The sequence below is a fragment of the Chelonoidis abingdonii genome, chromosome 4 (genome assembly GCF_003597395.2).
Source record: "Chelonoidis abingdonii isolate Lonesome George chromosome 4, CheloAbing_2.0, whole genome shotgun sequence".
Classification (NCBI taxonomy): domain Eukaryota; kingdom Metazoa; phylum Chordata; order Testudines; family Testudinidae; genus Chelonoidis; species Chelonoidis abingdonii.
In genome coordinates, this window is record NC_133772.1 from 59,307,214 (window position 1) to 59,321,936 (window position 14,723).

At 41.8% G+C, this 14,723-nt stretch overlaps 1 protein-coding gene across 9 annotated transcripts in view; it reads left to right on the forward strand.

The window, feature by feature from the left end:
• Window positions 1–435: 435 nt before the first annotated feature.
• Window positions 436–14,723, forward strand: part of PAX6 (paired box 6) — a 30,555-nt gene continuing 16,267 nt past the window's right edge. For 4 of the 9 annotated variants that reach the window (XM_032799571.2, XM_075065210.1, XM_075065211.1 and 1 more), the window contains exon 1: window positions 12,767–12,854. In XM_032799571.2, the coding sequence (XP_032655462.1) occupies window positions 12,845–12,854 (10 nt within the window). In that variant the 5' untranslated portion in view covers window positions 12,767–12,844. The other 5 variants (XM_032799573.2, XM_032799575.2, XM_032799570.2 and 2 more) reach the window with 4 other exon arrangements.

The following is a 14,723-nucleotide window of genomic DNA, read 5'->3' on the forward strand; positions in this document are numbered from 1 at the left end:
TCAGTAACGTCTCTACACCACTGCTACTCAAGACAGCTGTATGAACCCACCTAAATGGTACTTTACAGTGTAATATATAATGTCAGATTTGCCTTGCAATCTGGAAATGTAAGGATAAACAACTCTGACTGGTAGGCGTTGACATTTCCATAGAATTACAGTTCCTTAAAATACTCGCTGGATTAGGAGGAGCATACAGTGTGAGAAAGATTTTAGGCCCTATATGCTCGTGTATCTAAAATTTCTTATTAGCTGAGCTCTAACTACTGTCCTCTGTGACGTCACCGCGACAAGCCCAGCCAATGAGGGAGGCGCTGGCGTTGATATTAAGGGAAAGTTAGTGCAAAGCAAGACACCCTCTTTTTTATTGTCATTGACATTTAAACTGTGTGGCAGATTCTTATGTAGAAATAGGCGATCAAACCTGCCAGTTACCTACTATCGGCAATTTAATAGTGTGGGAATCGGCAGGTCAGGTTCATCTGTCTGCACTCTCTGTAACAGGTAACATTTTATGCTCCTTTTATACATTCATTTTCAGTGCCACCGGTTTGCTCTTAAAATAATAATTCGACCCGCTCTCTCTCTCCTTTGCTGAAATCTTTGCCTGTTGTGATGTGAGCTTTGCTTGTGTTTATCTGATTGTCTTAGAAATGGGCCAAGCATAGGAACTTCTTCAAAGCTTTGCTATTCTCTGGTGCTAGGATCTTTACAATGCTTCAGTGTCTATCAGCTGGCCTGAGCGTGGAGACTAACATATTTGGGGCGAGGGCTTCTGCAAGTATTAATGGCTGCTTGAAAACATGATCACTTCTAGTGCAATTCAGTTAATCGTATAAGTTTTATCACCTTTTGCGTTTATCACTTTATACGTTTTCTCACCTTTTGTGTAACATATATATATATTACCAAAAAGAAAAAACCCAACCTATACAACAGGTGGGAAAAAAGGTATCTTGTGATAGCTTCAGCTTGAACAATTATCTCGCCTGTTTGGAAACAGCAGCTAAAATTAGTGTGAAAGTTTGGAAAGTGTTGATACTTGAACTACCGAACGGTATAAATATTTGATTCGGTTCTCAGAGTTCAGATAGAAATGAAAGAATGCGGTTCACATAGTTGGGTAGCATTTTAAATCCCCCGACCGTGTGATCTGAGCTTTACTTAGGAAGACCTAATAATTAACGATTTCCACTGAGGTAGAAAGAGGGGGATTCAAATTACACAGAGCTCCGTCACACCCTGCTCTCGCGGCGAGGCACTAAGGCAGGCTGTGGTCAAAGCAAAGGGAATCTACTGCACAATTCGCAGCGCGGGGGGACATTGACGAGTTTGAGAAGTTACAGTGTACAGTGAAGTAAATCTTGAAACCTTAGAAATTGCTGACTGTTTCTCAAACCTGCACGCGTCCTATGCCCTGCGTGCGGACTGAAATGTATTTCATGCACATTCTAAGCGGGTGTAGAGATACATACAACCTTTCTCAGACAGGCTGTGCATATATATGCGTGTATATACGTGCATGCACATATGCATACAGAAAAACACTTTGCTATTTCCTTCCACATCCAAACTAATGAGCTAACACGGGACATGTTTAAAGTTTCAGCATAGAAAAAAAAAGTTTCCACACTACTGCTGTAAGTGAACTGAAAGATTTTGGTTTGGGTGTTTTTTTTGTTTGGTTGGTTGGGGTTTTTTGGGGGGAGGGGAGATTAAAGGTTCAGCAGCATTTTCAAACCCACACACTGAAGCGCAGTTTTATTTGGAAATACGAGCTAAAAGTGGTCTAGCTGGAGGCGGGAAGGGTGGGGGGAACTAGATTGCACCTTTTAAATGTTTCGTCTTTTTGCCGTGGCGTCTAGTTGCCTTGCTTTATAGTTTCGAGGTCTGATTAGTAGTTGTTTCTGAGGTTTAGCCACTTTGTTTATAATGAATTCGGGAGTTCACAGAAATTCTGTAGAATATCTGAATGGACACATACCCTAATCTCACAAGCAGGATCTTGCCTTGATAACTTCAGCTGCGTATATTAAATAGGGGTCAAAGTGAAAGGAAAAAAACCCCTCTGCTATAGAAAAGTGCAGTATACTATAGTGATCATTCTTCTGTTAAAAAAATACAAATGTAAATCCGGAAACACAATTTACCTACCCTTCCTCTTTCCCTAATATTCCTTAAAGTATTTTAGCAAAAAGGTTCACGATAATCCCTCACTCTAATACATCGGTAAATGGACATTCTCCTTCAGTAATAAATCAAACACCATCCATCTCAGATCCTCCTCCCTAATTAGAGATGTTTATTGGAGATTGTGTTTATCCAGCTGTCATGCCGAGAAAAAGCTGTGACATAATTACCGCTGACCAGATAGTCTTTTATATGCATATCTCATTGACATATAATGCAATCGGTTTGCACTAAAAATGACAAGATCAAATGTTGATTTTACCAGGTGTAATAATATTTCTGATTATTACATTAATAGAAATTCATCTTTCAGACGGTCCAGAGTCTAGTAACGGATCGTGAAATTAAAACTTTTAATCATTAATTTAATGATGACATCAAATAATAGTGCGAGAGAAGAAATATGGGAAGTTACTGTAATAAATCAAAACTACTTATTTTTTAAAAAGCTATTAATCTCCAATTAAATAAAATGCTTTATTTCAACCAAAGAGAAATCCATACTATTTTCATATTGCTACCGATTCCACAGATTTACGTTTCGCTTCTAGTCCAAAAGGCCAATCTATGTCTAGAACCAATTGTCTTGACTTTGATTTCTATTTAAGATTAATAATCTCACGTTTAAAATGTGCATCTAACTGCAGGGAATAAGATCTTGATTCATTTAGTTCCCTAGTATTGCCAGCATGTGTGTAGCCATCGGTGTGTGTCACTGTTACGCAGTGATGATAAGCTAAGAGTTACTCTGTAATTGAAAATATATTTTGGGGGAAAACTGGTTTTACAAATATCAAGAGTGTAGACTTTTGATCCTTTTTGCTGCCTGTGTTCTCCAGTCGCTAATAAAACTCACATTGAGCTCCTTAGTGACTTGATTAACAGGCAGATTAACTGTTACGGGGGGGTTTGAACAGCTTGTCCCAATCAATAGCATTTAAAAAGCCCGTCAGGATGCGCTTAGGTTTTTTTTTGTTTTTATTTTTGTTTGTTTTTTTTGTAAATAGGCTTTTCTAGCAAGTCCGTTTACACGACATTTTTCACATATAGAATCAAAGGTTATCCCGTATGGAAACATGTGTGTTCGTCTTCCAGATTCGGAGCCTGCAAAATGACTTCGTTAGGGTCCAGAAATACGTTTTTATTCTTGCACACAAAGCTGTGCTTTATGCAAAAAGGCCAACATAAAAGATGTTAAATCGATTCCAAACTTTTTGCAGATTGTTTATAAACTAGAAAAGCTCCACTTAACTCAATGTCCTGTGCATTATAGGTTTCAAACACTGATCCTATAAATACAAATAGGCATTAAGTGTCCCGAAGGCAGAAGCACTGTAGTCTAACGCGTCAGGATTTGTGTATCTCTTCGGTTTTAGACTGAACTGGACAAGAGGACTTTAAGCATTTTTCTGGGTATTAAAAAAGGTAGTTTGCAACCCAGATATTAATACAACAAGACGATACAGGAGTAACCAACTCAGCAATCCCTGCTCCTAACGCTTAGCAATAAACTAAAAGGGGAGAAAAATACTGGGTCTTAACACAAATCAGTAGATACGCCTCAGATCATGGGATCATGTAAAACAATGACAAATGATCTTAGTCAAATTTCTGTTTACCTTTCCAGAGCAAATAAATTTTCTTACCTTGTTTTGGTTAATGGACGTGAACGCAAAAAGATTACAGGACAAAAAATTAAAATGACTAATTACAATAGTAATTTTGGAGGTATTTTAAACAATATTCTCAAACCTTGGTTCAGTCCATGCTCCGAACAACTGGAATCACTGGACATTTATGCTGTTTATAGTACTAACGCAAAAGTGAAGTATTTTATCAGAAACATATTAGTGGTTAAAGGTGTTTTTTAAAAAGCTCTAACTTTTGTAGTAAATGTGGGGCGGGGAGAAGAGAGTCTTCTGGCAAGCTTGTAGCTCAAAATTCTTTAGATCAAAGTGTTTATTTTAGTTTTACCCTCTCGATCATTAACAAAATTAACAGAACGATTTTGAAAAGTCACATCTGACTGTACTAGAAACGGAAGACAATATACCGAAACTGTCTCAAATCAGCAACCTAGGAGCTGTCCGGGACTGCTAACCCTCTGGAAAGGGTAAGTGTGTGCGGAGAGGTCCATTTGATAACAACAAGGTGCGTTTGCTGAGGAAATCTCTCTAAATCCTGCGTTCTGCTGCTGCAGCTCTGAATGCTGGACTGATCTAGGTAAAGTGCTTGCCTTCATCGGAACCTGCTAAACTCCCTCCAGACATTTTTGCCCTGGACAAGAGAGATTGTGGATGAATCTCAACGTTTTCCTCAGCTCTTCTCGAACCCTAAAGCAAACTGCTGCTAATCGCAATCACCACAAAGCTACAAAGAATCACTTGTCACCCTGATATGGAATATTGATGGCCATTCCTACCAATGGTTCATCTATTTGCATTTTCCTTGCTGGATTGGGGGGGAAAAGTAACAACAAAAAACTGCTTGGATTAAAGATCAAGTGCAAACCAGATGCTTTGCATACTGCCCCGTTTCGTGCCTAACCCGTAGGAAGCGTTTGCTTTTGTAAACCCCTCCTGGACTGAAAAAAAATGCCTCTTTTAAAACCTGAACAACTAGAGGCGCGTTTACAGGCAGCTGGAGTTAAAATGGCGTCCTTAGACTTGTGCCTCAACTTTGCGGGGACTTCCTTGTCTTTACATTTTAGAGCAGGTACATCTCAGATAATCCTGGCGTGTCACGGTGAGTCAAAAGCGAGCAGGGTTTCCTCGCCAGGGGCTGCCTGCGAGCGATGCAGTCCCTGCAGGGGAAGGCGCTCAGGGCAGGAGTGGCTCTAAATTGGACATTCTTGGGACTGGCACACACAGACTAACTCTCTCTCTCCTTCTCTCGCTGGCTCACATACGGGCGGGCGCGCACACACACACACACGCAAGTTCTCTCTCCCCCACTTTCTCTCTCTCATTCTCTCTTTTCTTTCTTCCAACTTTTTTTTTTTTTTTGGTGGGAGGGGGTCGCTTCTGAGGCTCTTTTCCTCCATGTCCTGTTAAATCAGTAGCAGTGCTGCTGTTTCTCAAGACCTCCGCCGCCGCCGCCCCCCCCGCCCCAGAATGACGTCAGTTTCCCTCCCCTCATGATTTTTTTGGAGGGGAGGGAAAGTTTTTTTGGGAGGGGATACAAAGTCCACTGCGCCCTAGGGAAAATAGCAACAAGATTACGGCGTCTTTATTCTGGAGACGAAGCCTAAGAAGGTGCTAATCCAAAGAGTGGCTAATTGAGAGGTTGTAAAAATGATATTTGCCTGCAGTTCCGGACAAAGTATTTTTTTTCTTCCCCCCCCACTTGATACCCTGTGGACGAGAGTTTAAAAAAAAACACCTTGGTTAGAAAGAGCGAGCGAGAAAAGCGAGGAGTCGGCGGACTTCACTCCAGAAAAGGACTAGATCCCAGCTTTTAAAATCCCTTTGGAGCCTCCCAGATTTGTCGCTCTTACAGACAGAAGCCTCCTTCTCATCTCTCCAGAATGCGAGCGGAGGGGACTCGCAGCTTGGGAGAGCAATAGCTACCAGGGTCTTTTCGGGACAATTTGCCAAGTTGTCTCGCAAGCAGCAGCAGCACTCTGGGAAAGGAGACAAGCAGGACATTGGTTTGTATTTTCTTTTCAATTTCCCTTTTGCCTCTTGCAAAGATCTCCTTTGTGCACTTGAAATCAGGTTTATCCACATAGAGAGGAGTTTCCTGTACATAGGTTAACGTGGCGCCTTCTTAACGGCTTCCTATTCTGATGGCTTGGGGGTGGGGGAGAAATACAGAGGACGCCAAGTGTTGAGGGTAGAGAGATTTCTACAATGTGGTCAGTAATTGTGTACGTACTACCCCGCCCTCGGTCTTAGCGCTGGGCACACCTGAGCGCCAGTTTTGGGAAAGCACCTTTGTTAAATATATTCCACCCAGAAACTAAGATTCTGTTGCTCCTACCTTACCTTCCAAGAAGATCGTATGGACACAAAAATGCTCACCTTTCCATCACTACAATCGGCTCCGTTTTTATGAATATGCATGACTAGGAAAAATGCAGATTGACTTAGGCCTGAACTATTGCAACTGCATGTCAATGACTCGGCCAGGCAAACGGTGCATTTCCAAGAGCAGCACAGATCTCCTTTCTTCCATCATCCTACGTGTCCTGTGTTATTTACTGGCGTTGCAGTGTTGGATGAAACTCCCCAAAGAGTTGGAACGGGGAGGGAGGGGAATCCTCCAGACTGGTGTCTGCAGCAGAGTTTTTCCAGGCTCCCTGATTGCAGAGCTGAAGGTAGATCTCCCTTCCCCTTTACACTGTGAGCCAAAGAAAAGAGTTTTGCTCAGCTAAATCCAGAATTCAAGGAGGAGAACTAGGAGAAACTCCTTCTTTAAACCCCTGCCTTCCAAAAAATACACGTTAGAGATAATCAGCATCAAGGCAAATTGGCATAAGAGGAAACGGGGGCAGGGGGGAGGAAAAAAACCAAGGAAAAGCCAGTAGTCTCTTAAGAGCCCATTTTGTGCTATTAGGAGCTGTGGCAGCTTCTCTGCAGGACTGGAGATGACAGTGCATGACGGCCGGGCAGCCCATTATCCAGCTCCTATTGAGGCGTCCTTTCACTCACATGCAAACTCCTTGGCAGAGTCGTTTGTCTCCTCATTGTACTTTATTGAAGAATGCAACGGTTGTCAGGGCTTTTATTCAATTTCAAGATACTTTATTGACGAGCTTTGACTTTTAGCACTTTTCACATGTCAAGAGAAGTCAAGTGTATGCGGCTACGACTTCATTTTATGCTTTGCGCGTTCATGCTCTTCACTTTTCCTCATCGAAGCTTGGATTTTTTTCCCTTGTCCCCCTCTTCCCCCCCTTTTTTTGTGCTGACTGTCTCCCCTGCCCCCCTCCCCGAGACCACTCGCCATAAATGATCGGGACACCCTGAGCTCAGACTGGTGCTCCCAGTGTAACCTTAAATGCATGCGCTGAGGGGTTGCTTTAGGGTTTACTGAGGTGTGTCTTAATAGTCCGGCATTCAACAAATGTACTTGTGGTGTGTGGTCAGAGCAGCAAAGTCATTTACTTACTTTCCCCCTTGATTTTCTGGCAGCTACTCAAGGGGCGCTGCCTTTGCAAAACAAAAACAAAACAAAACAGAAAACACCGACACCTCCGTGGAAAGGGGAACAAAGCTGGGTGCAACGCACATCTCTAGCACTGCGTCTCACACACACAATCATTGGGGATATTTCCACACATATCCCCATGGTGTCTTAAAAAAAACCCAGCAGCTCTTAGTCAACAAATGGCACGTGGAAGTTTGTGAGTGTTTGGTAAAGGACTCTTCAAGGCCTTTCACAAGAGCCCTCAATACACAAAGTAAATTGTGTATTTGCTCTGCACTTTCCAGGCTGGGAAGAGCCTTCCCTCTCCATCACGTTTGGAGGGAGAAAGAAAGAAAGAGGAGGGGGGCACTGTAAAACTTGGATAGCTCTAGGCAATTCACAGTTTACAAAGCCCCTGTCTCCCAAATATTTATGTCTTTACCATTTGAATGTTATTTTTTTCTTATCTCTATTGTCTGCAGGGAGCTAACTGTTTAAATGCAAATTGATCTCTTTTTTTTTCAGCCCTTCCTCGCGCGCGCGCGCACACTCACACACACACACCCCATTCTCCCCCAAAAAATACAAAAACCCTAGGTCGTATTGGAAAGCAATGTGCTCTTTTCCCCAAGACACATTATTTATTTACTGCAGTCCCTAATTTGAATGGGGGAGGGGGAAGTAGAGTGTATGTTTTAGTTGGGAAAAGACAGGGGGTAGTGGAGATGAAGTCCGGACAGCTCCAGTGGCTTTCAGACGCTATTTGGAACATTTTTTTCCCCCAATATCAACATTGTCCAAAAGACAAAAGTGCAGATAAAGTGACTGCTTACTAATAATCTGCCCAGCGCCTCTGAGCGCAGGGATGATAGAAGGGAAGAGGAAAAATCTATGCGAGGAGCAAAAAACAAGTGTATTCATATTCAAACAAATGGGCCAATTGAACCAGCCACTGTGACTGAGCATCCAATCGGCAGCTGGGAGCAATGGCGTTGCTTTGCATAAAGCAATATTTTGTGTGGGAGAGAGCAGAGTATTTGCATGTGTGGAGTGATTAGTGGGTTTGAAAAGCGAGCCCTGGCTCAGCCTCATTTCCCGCTCTGGTTAAGGCGCAGGGAGGAAGTGTTTTGCTGGAAGATGATGACAGAGGTCAGGCTTTGCTAATGGGCCAGCGAAGAGCAGTGGAGGCGAGGCAGAGACCAGGCACACATACATTAATACACTTGAACCATCACCAATCAGCATAGGTGCGCTCTGTCTCTCTCTCCCTACTCCACTCAGACACTCTTTATCTCTCACTCTCCAGTCACTGACAGCCCATTTTATTGTCAATCTCTGTCTCCTTCCCAGGAATTCAAGATCACACAACCAGCAGCTTCAGTGGAGAAAAACTATTTTACTGGCAACTCTTTTTAAAGCACCATCATTTCAAATCAGTGCGCTCTTAAACTATTGACAGGAGCTTTGACAACAAGACAGGATGCCTCATAAAGGTGAGTCTGCTCATTTCTTCTCCCCGCTTCTCCCTTCATTTCATTTTAATATTTAGACAGCCCTCGCTCTCTCTCGCTCTCATCCCCCACTTGCATTCCGGGAGACCTTCCCGGGGAACTTTCCAGTCCCGAAGCTCACAAACTTTCTGCTGTCACTTAAACCCATGTCCTCTGGAGAAACTAAAGCATCTGACTTGGAAATCAAGCCAACACGAGCAGCAAGCAGCAGCAGCTCCAATGTATTTGCTGGACAGAGCGATCACAAATGCTTAGACTGCCGTTCATAGAACCCCCTTGCCAAAGCCATGGCTGGGGAAATGTGTTTTGACCACTGGCTAATCTTTGTACGCGCAGCGCTCACACACCCGAAATATACCTTGCTCCAGACCCTTCCCCGCTCTCCTTTTTCTTGCTGTTATGTCTATTACGAAAGGGAAGTGACTCCTTGGCGAGCCTCGTCAGTTGTTTTCGGGGGGGGGGGCGGTAGCCGGGCGGATCCAAGATCCGTGTCCTTTGCTTTGTGCTTCCCACAGCCAGTGTCATGGGGGGAAAAAAATCTTATTTAGGGAACACTCGCCTATAATTGTAATGCTTACTCACCACCAGAACAGAGTAGAAGGGGGAGAGAGATGGAGAAAGAAAGGGAGAGCGAGCGAGAAAGGGAGACCGAGAGGTGGGGGGAAAAAAGTCACATTCTAGGCCAAGTCAATTCTCAGTAGTTGTATCCGGGAAGCTCTGAGTAGAGCTGAAGGATTGTCAGTTTCAATCAAGCAGCCGGGAGATCTCACCGAACTTGTCCATAATACCAAGAAGAACTTTCCAACTTACAGATCACACGAGGCAAACAGTCAGCAAAGTGCAGTCTGAAAAGCCCCTAGTGCCACTAGCCTCTCGGAGATCCAGTCTCTGTAGCATTTGGCTTTTCTCAGACGAGTGCTATTAGCATTCTCTTACCATCAGCCTGCGATCAATATTCCTTTTCAACAAGTTTCTAGCCGGAGAAATCATTTTTTTAAGGAACACTATTTTTCAATATTTTTCTTTTTTTTTAACATTTAATCTCATTTATTCTGCAAGAACCGCTTACTTTTCCTTTGTAATCCAGGCGGGGCTCAGATACACAAAATAGTAATTTTTAAAAGTTGCAGACTCCTCGCCTGGCATAAGATTTGATTACATAAGCTCAACAATAAACTTGATTCTTCTCCTTTCACGAGTGCAATTAGAAAAGCTGGATTTGAATTTAACCTTGTAACGCTTTGTAGTTGGGTGGTAAATCTACTGCTAGACCACTAATAATTTCTAGAAAGTTTTAAAACAAAGTTTCCTGAATGATTAAATGTACCTGGCAGATGCTTCTTTGGGGTAACCCCCCCCATATAATGGATGAGAAAAGTGCCTGCATTTTATCCATCTTTATAGACATAAAATAATAATTGTGGTCTTTGGCAATAAATTTTTATAGCTGGTGACCTTTACAAATGTCTAAAGGCAAATTGATTCATTTTAATCTTTGTTTTATTTGACCTGTGAATGTAAAATTTTGTCATCTTAATAGCTAATTGTGTTTTCAGTGGGGAAAAAATCCCAAACACTAGCAGATTATATCAGGATTTTGAGATTAAAAAACGACTTGCAGATTAGGCCTTGCCTATTGAGTTTGATTCCTAGGGCACGGCAAATTTAATTTAATTCATTACTTTAAAGCTAACTGTATTCTGATTTATAAACGCCTATGTGTAGATTTGCATATCCGCACTTATAAAATCCAGCAAACACAAGTTATGCTATGGGAAAGCGATTTTATTAGCAGCTTGTTTCCGGGTGCTGTTTGACTTTTCTTGTTTTTGTTTTGCTAAATGTTACCGGTTACTTAGGTCATTAGCGAGTTTCCAAGGAAAATCAGAATCATATCTCTCTTTCCTCCAACCTCCTTAGTGAAGTACTTGACTACCCTGTTCCTGAAATATAAAATGTATTTTGAAAAAATCCCTCTATGATCATTTCTAGGATACGTGCAGGCAGAACTACGGTTGGAAGTATAACAATAGCATTCTGAATGTCTTCTTTAACCCCGTATTCTCCATGCTTATGAGTTGTGCATTAAATATGTGAGCAAATTCTGTCTGAGGAACTGGATTTTCTGTTCGGTGAATGTATATGCAGACGTGTTTAGTGTATTAAAGGGATGGTTCCACGTTCAGTTAAGCTAAAGGAGATATTGCCACGTCTCCATTGAAGTACAGTGCAGCTTGCTCTGTTGCTAATCAGGTAGTTCTCCAAAAAGCAGTAAATATTTACCAGTTGAAGTCTTCACGCTGCGAGAAAGTACTTGTTTGATGTTTATTTTTATGGATTTAAGATTACTAAAAGGTATTTAATAAATTATACCGTGGCTAGTCCTGAATAGGGAAACGTGCCTCTTTGAATTCTCCATCATATGCAGGAAGAGTAAAATTAATATTCATTATAGGCGCACAAGAAAGAGAATGAGTATTTTTAGGTTCAAAAAAAAAAGGGAGAGAAAATGAAGGCTGCGACTATTTCATTATTTTACCTCCTCTTTTTTTTCCGCAAACCTCTTGAATGGGCTCTTTATTGTAATTGTCTCTCCCCAATTGAGCACCCCACTGAGCTGTTGTATCTTTTTACAACCCCTAACAACTCGCACCAGTAACACAATTACCTCCAGATATTTATAACGAGAAATTACTTTTCCATTTTCACCCTCAAGGGTTTAAACTACATAAATAAACGACCATATAAATAAGTAGATGGAAAAAGGCGCTTGGGGTTGTCCAGGCGCTGGGTCAAGGCAGGCACTAATGAAGGGAGTAAGGGCTTGTTTCTCTGCTCTTTGTAAATTGGAGGGTTGTTGGTACGTTTAGTTGAGAAGCTATGCTGCCGGCTTAGGAGACTGGATTTCTGCACTCTGGGTTTGGGCAGAGGAGCAGAATGGAAGCCATTGTTCACATTCTGTAGGCTTTGTTTAACAGTTCTCACCCCCTCCTGTTCTTACTTTTTAAAGCACTGAGGCGAGGTAGACAGCGTGTGTCACAGTACAGTGAAAAAGGGGAAGATCTAAAGACCAAAAAAGAAGTTAATCACAATAAGGGGAGTTTTGGGGGGTTATTTGTAGGGAGGGGTTGTTAGTGCCACTAAAAAACAACTCAGAGCCTTACTCCGACCACGTCAAACCGTACTTGTTTTAAATAGAACAACTTCAAAGATTCAGAGTTCCAAAGTGTCAAAATGATCTAAAGAAGCCTCGTTTAGAAGTGTACATGCAAAAATAGCCAGATTCTGATACAAAATCCTAGCACTCCACCTCTAACACTAAAAAAGCACAGACCCACGCCGCTCCCTTCATTAAATAACACCGGCACGAAAAGTGTCAAGAGTCCAGAACTATTTAGACTGAAGTGGAAGCTACAATCTACTAGTACTTCTGAAGGCTTAAAACTTTATTATTTTTGTAAGTGTTTCCAATCTCAGCCCTCCAGCCCCGTGCTGCATCCCGCTGTGAGGTTGCGCTGTGATGTAGCATACATTAAAAAGTATATTTCCACACCATTAATATACTTTTTTGCTTTGTCCTAGAGGGAAGACTTTAACTAGTGACACGCAGATGTGTGAGTCCCTAAATTGTATGAGAGGACAGTCCACTCAGATTTCAGGCAAGTTTAAAAACATAACTTCGGGTTTTTTCCTTCCCTCTCCCCCCTAGCCCCTCCGCAATAGACCTGTAAATAAGGATTATTTAACAAAAACAATCTGAGGCAATAGACGACTTGCATGCAATTTTTAAATATTTGGAGGTTATCTTTATTTATTTATTTTGCCTTGGGCTGTAAAAAGTTAAACCTTTAAATTAATTGGAGAAAGCGTCTGACAATAACAAAATAAGCCTCTGAGACATTAACATATCTACAATTTAAATGTGTGTGCTACCCTCCGCTGATTAACGCATATTTTGTTACTAATAGAACGCTATAAGCGAGCCACGTGGGATACTGCTCTATCAATTCAACATGCAGAACAGTAAGTGATTCTTTGTACATTTCAAGTTCCGAATGACTCCCGAGTGTAGAGTGGAGGGATATGTCGGGAGGGCGGTGTAAATTTTTGTAGAAAAAATATAGAGTCGGTTTCTTGTAAGAGGGGCAGGAATAAAGTCAGGAAGTTTGTTGTGGTCGGCAGTGGCTTCATTTTGAGTTTTTATGATTGTGTTGCTTTTGTGAAGCTGTGTTTCAATAGATCTGGGAGCAGAATTGTCTTATAGCTGTTACACCTATGTCTGATTCTGGAGAGAAAGTGGTTAAATATATCTTGATAATTAAGCGCAGCTGCTGTGACCGCCCATCTTTCATTGTGCTGCATGGAAATTACCACTCTAGGTTATCACGGATGAATCTGTTCTGATTGTAACAGGTCAGATATTTATGGGTGTTTTGAACTTTGCTGGGGTGTGGCGAAGATCTCCAACCAAAGTTGGAGAGAGAAAGAGAAAGAGAAAGAGAGAGAGAGTTCTAGGTGTAATTATCCGTTATCTTATATTTTAATTTGAGCCCCCTAGTGCTTGCCTTCTTTTGTGTAGCCATTTTAAAAAGACCTTGTTGAGGTCCAGAAATGATAGCCTGGATATTTTATGCAATGTGTCAGCGCGCAGCACAGACGCGGGGGATGACCAGATTTGGAATTTCCCAAGGAGGAGAAGACAGTGAGATAATCTGTAGCGCAGTGATCCATTGCACTTGCTGTGGCTGGGGATGAATAATCTCCCTTTATACTGTAGTTAAAGGAATTACACGTAAATCGGAGGAAAGCCAGGAGAAAGAAAACCCATTGGGAATGTAAGGTGGTTAGAAGCTCCACGGCGAAAAGGGCCACGAAATTCCCAGAGATTTGCATCCTTATGCTTGTGGATAAAATGCATATATGGATCAGAAGACAGTTGGGGACAGAAAAGTGTGGGGCCAGTTGCTCTCAGTGTGCTGACTATCCCGTTAGTTGTGTTTGAAACAATCCTCAGGTTGATTTGTAGGTCGAACAGGCCATCTATTATTTTCTCTGGGCGAAATTAATTGTGTCCAGTTTGATTTGTACTACATAATATTCATGAGATTAACTGAATTCCAACGCCCTATATTTCCAAATGAACTCATAAGGCGCCCACAGTGCCTAAAGAGAAAGTTCCCATCCGAGAGTCCCTCCCCTACCCCCTTCCTGGCATTAGAATTTGTTTGTAAACAAGAGCAAGGTGTCAAGCAAGTTTTCAGACAATTGCTGGGAAATATTCTACACCTGCGGCTCTTGATTCTAGTTCGTTTTAAATTCTGCTCCACACGAAAATACATTCACGAGAATGGATCGTTCAGAGACCGGGTGTGATAGTTCGTGTTTCTGAACCAGTAGCTGTAGCCCATGGTGCAGAATTTTTCAGATTGTTTCAGAACAGTGGAATCTTCGAGTTGGCTTTGGCTCCTCATTTCCCCTTTATGTTTTTATGCCCCTTTGCTGCCATAGTCTTTTCACTGGCACTCTCCTATACTCATTACGCTCGGTACAATTCTTGTGCAAACTCAAGAAGAAGAAAAAACTTATTATTTAAGTATCTTCAAATTACTTCCCAAGATAGGGAGGTAGTCACTCGTCAACAAGGGCTTTAGTGACAGTTGATTAAAATCTCCGAATTAAACGAGATATAAAATCCTTTCGGATTAAAAAAAATCAAAGTGTAGCTGCAACGTTCGTAACTTTTTTGTAAGAAAGAAAGAAAGAACCTCCCCTCCCCCCTCTTTTTAATTTGCCAGTGATAAACTGGGTAGCATCAAAAGTTTTGACTTCCTTAAACAAGTCACTTACTTTCATATTACTGAGTAACACGGTTTAAATGCCTCACAAAAGCTC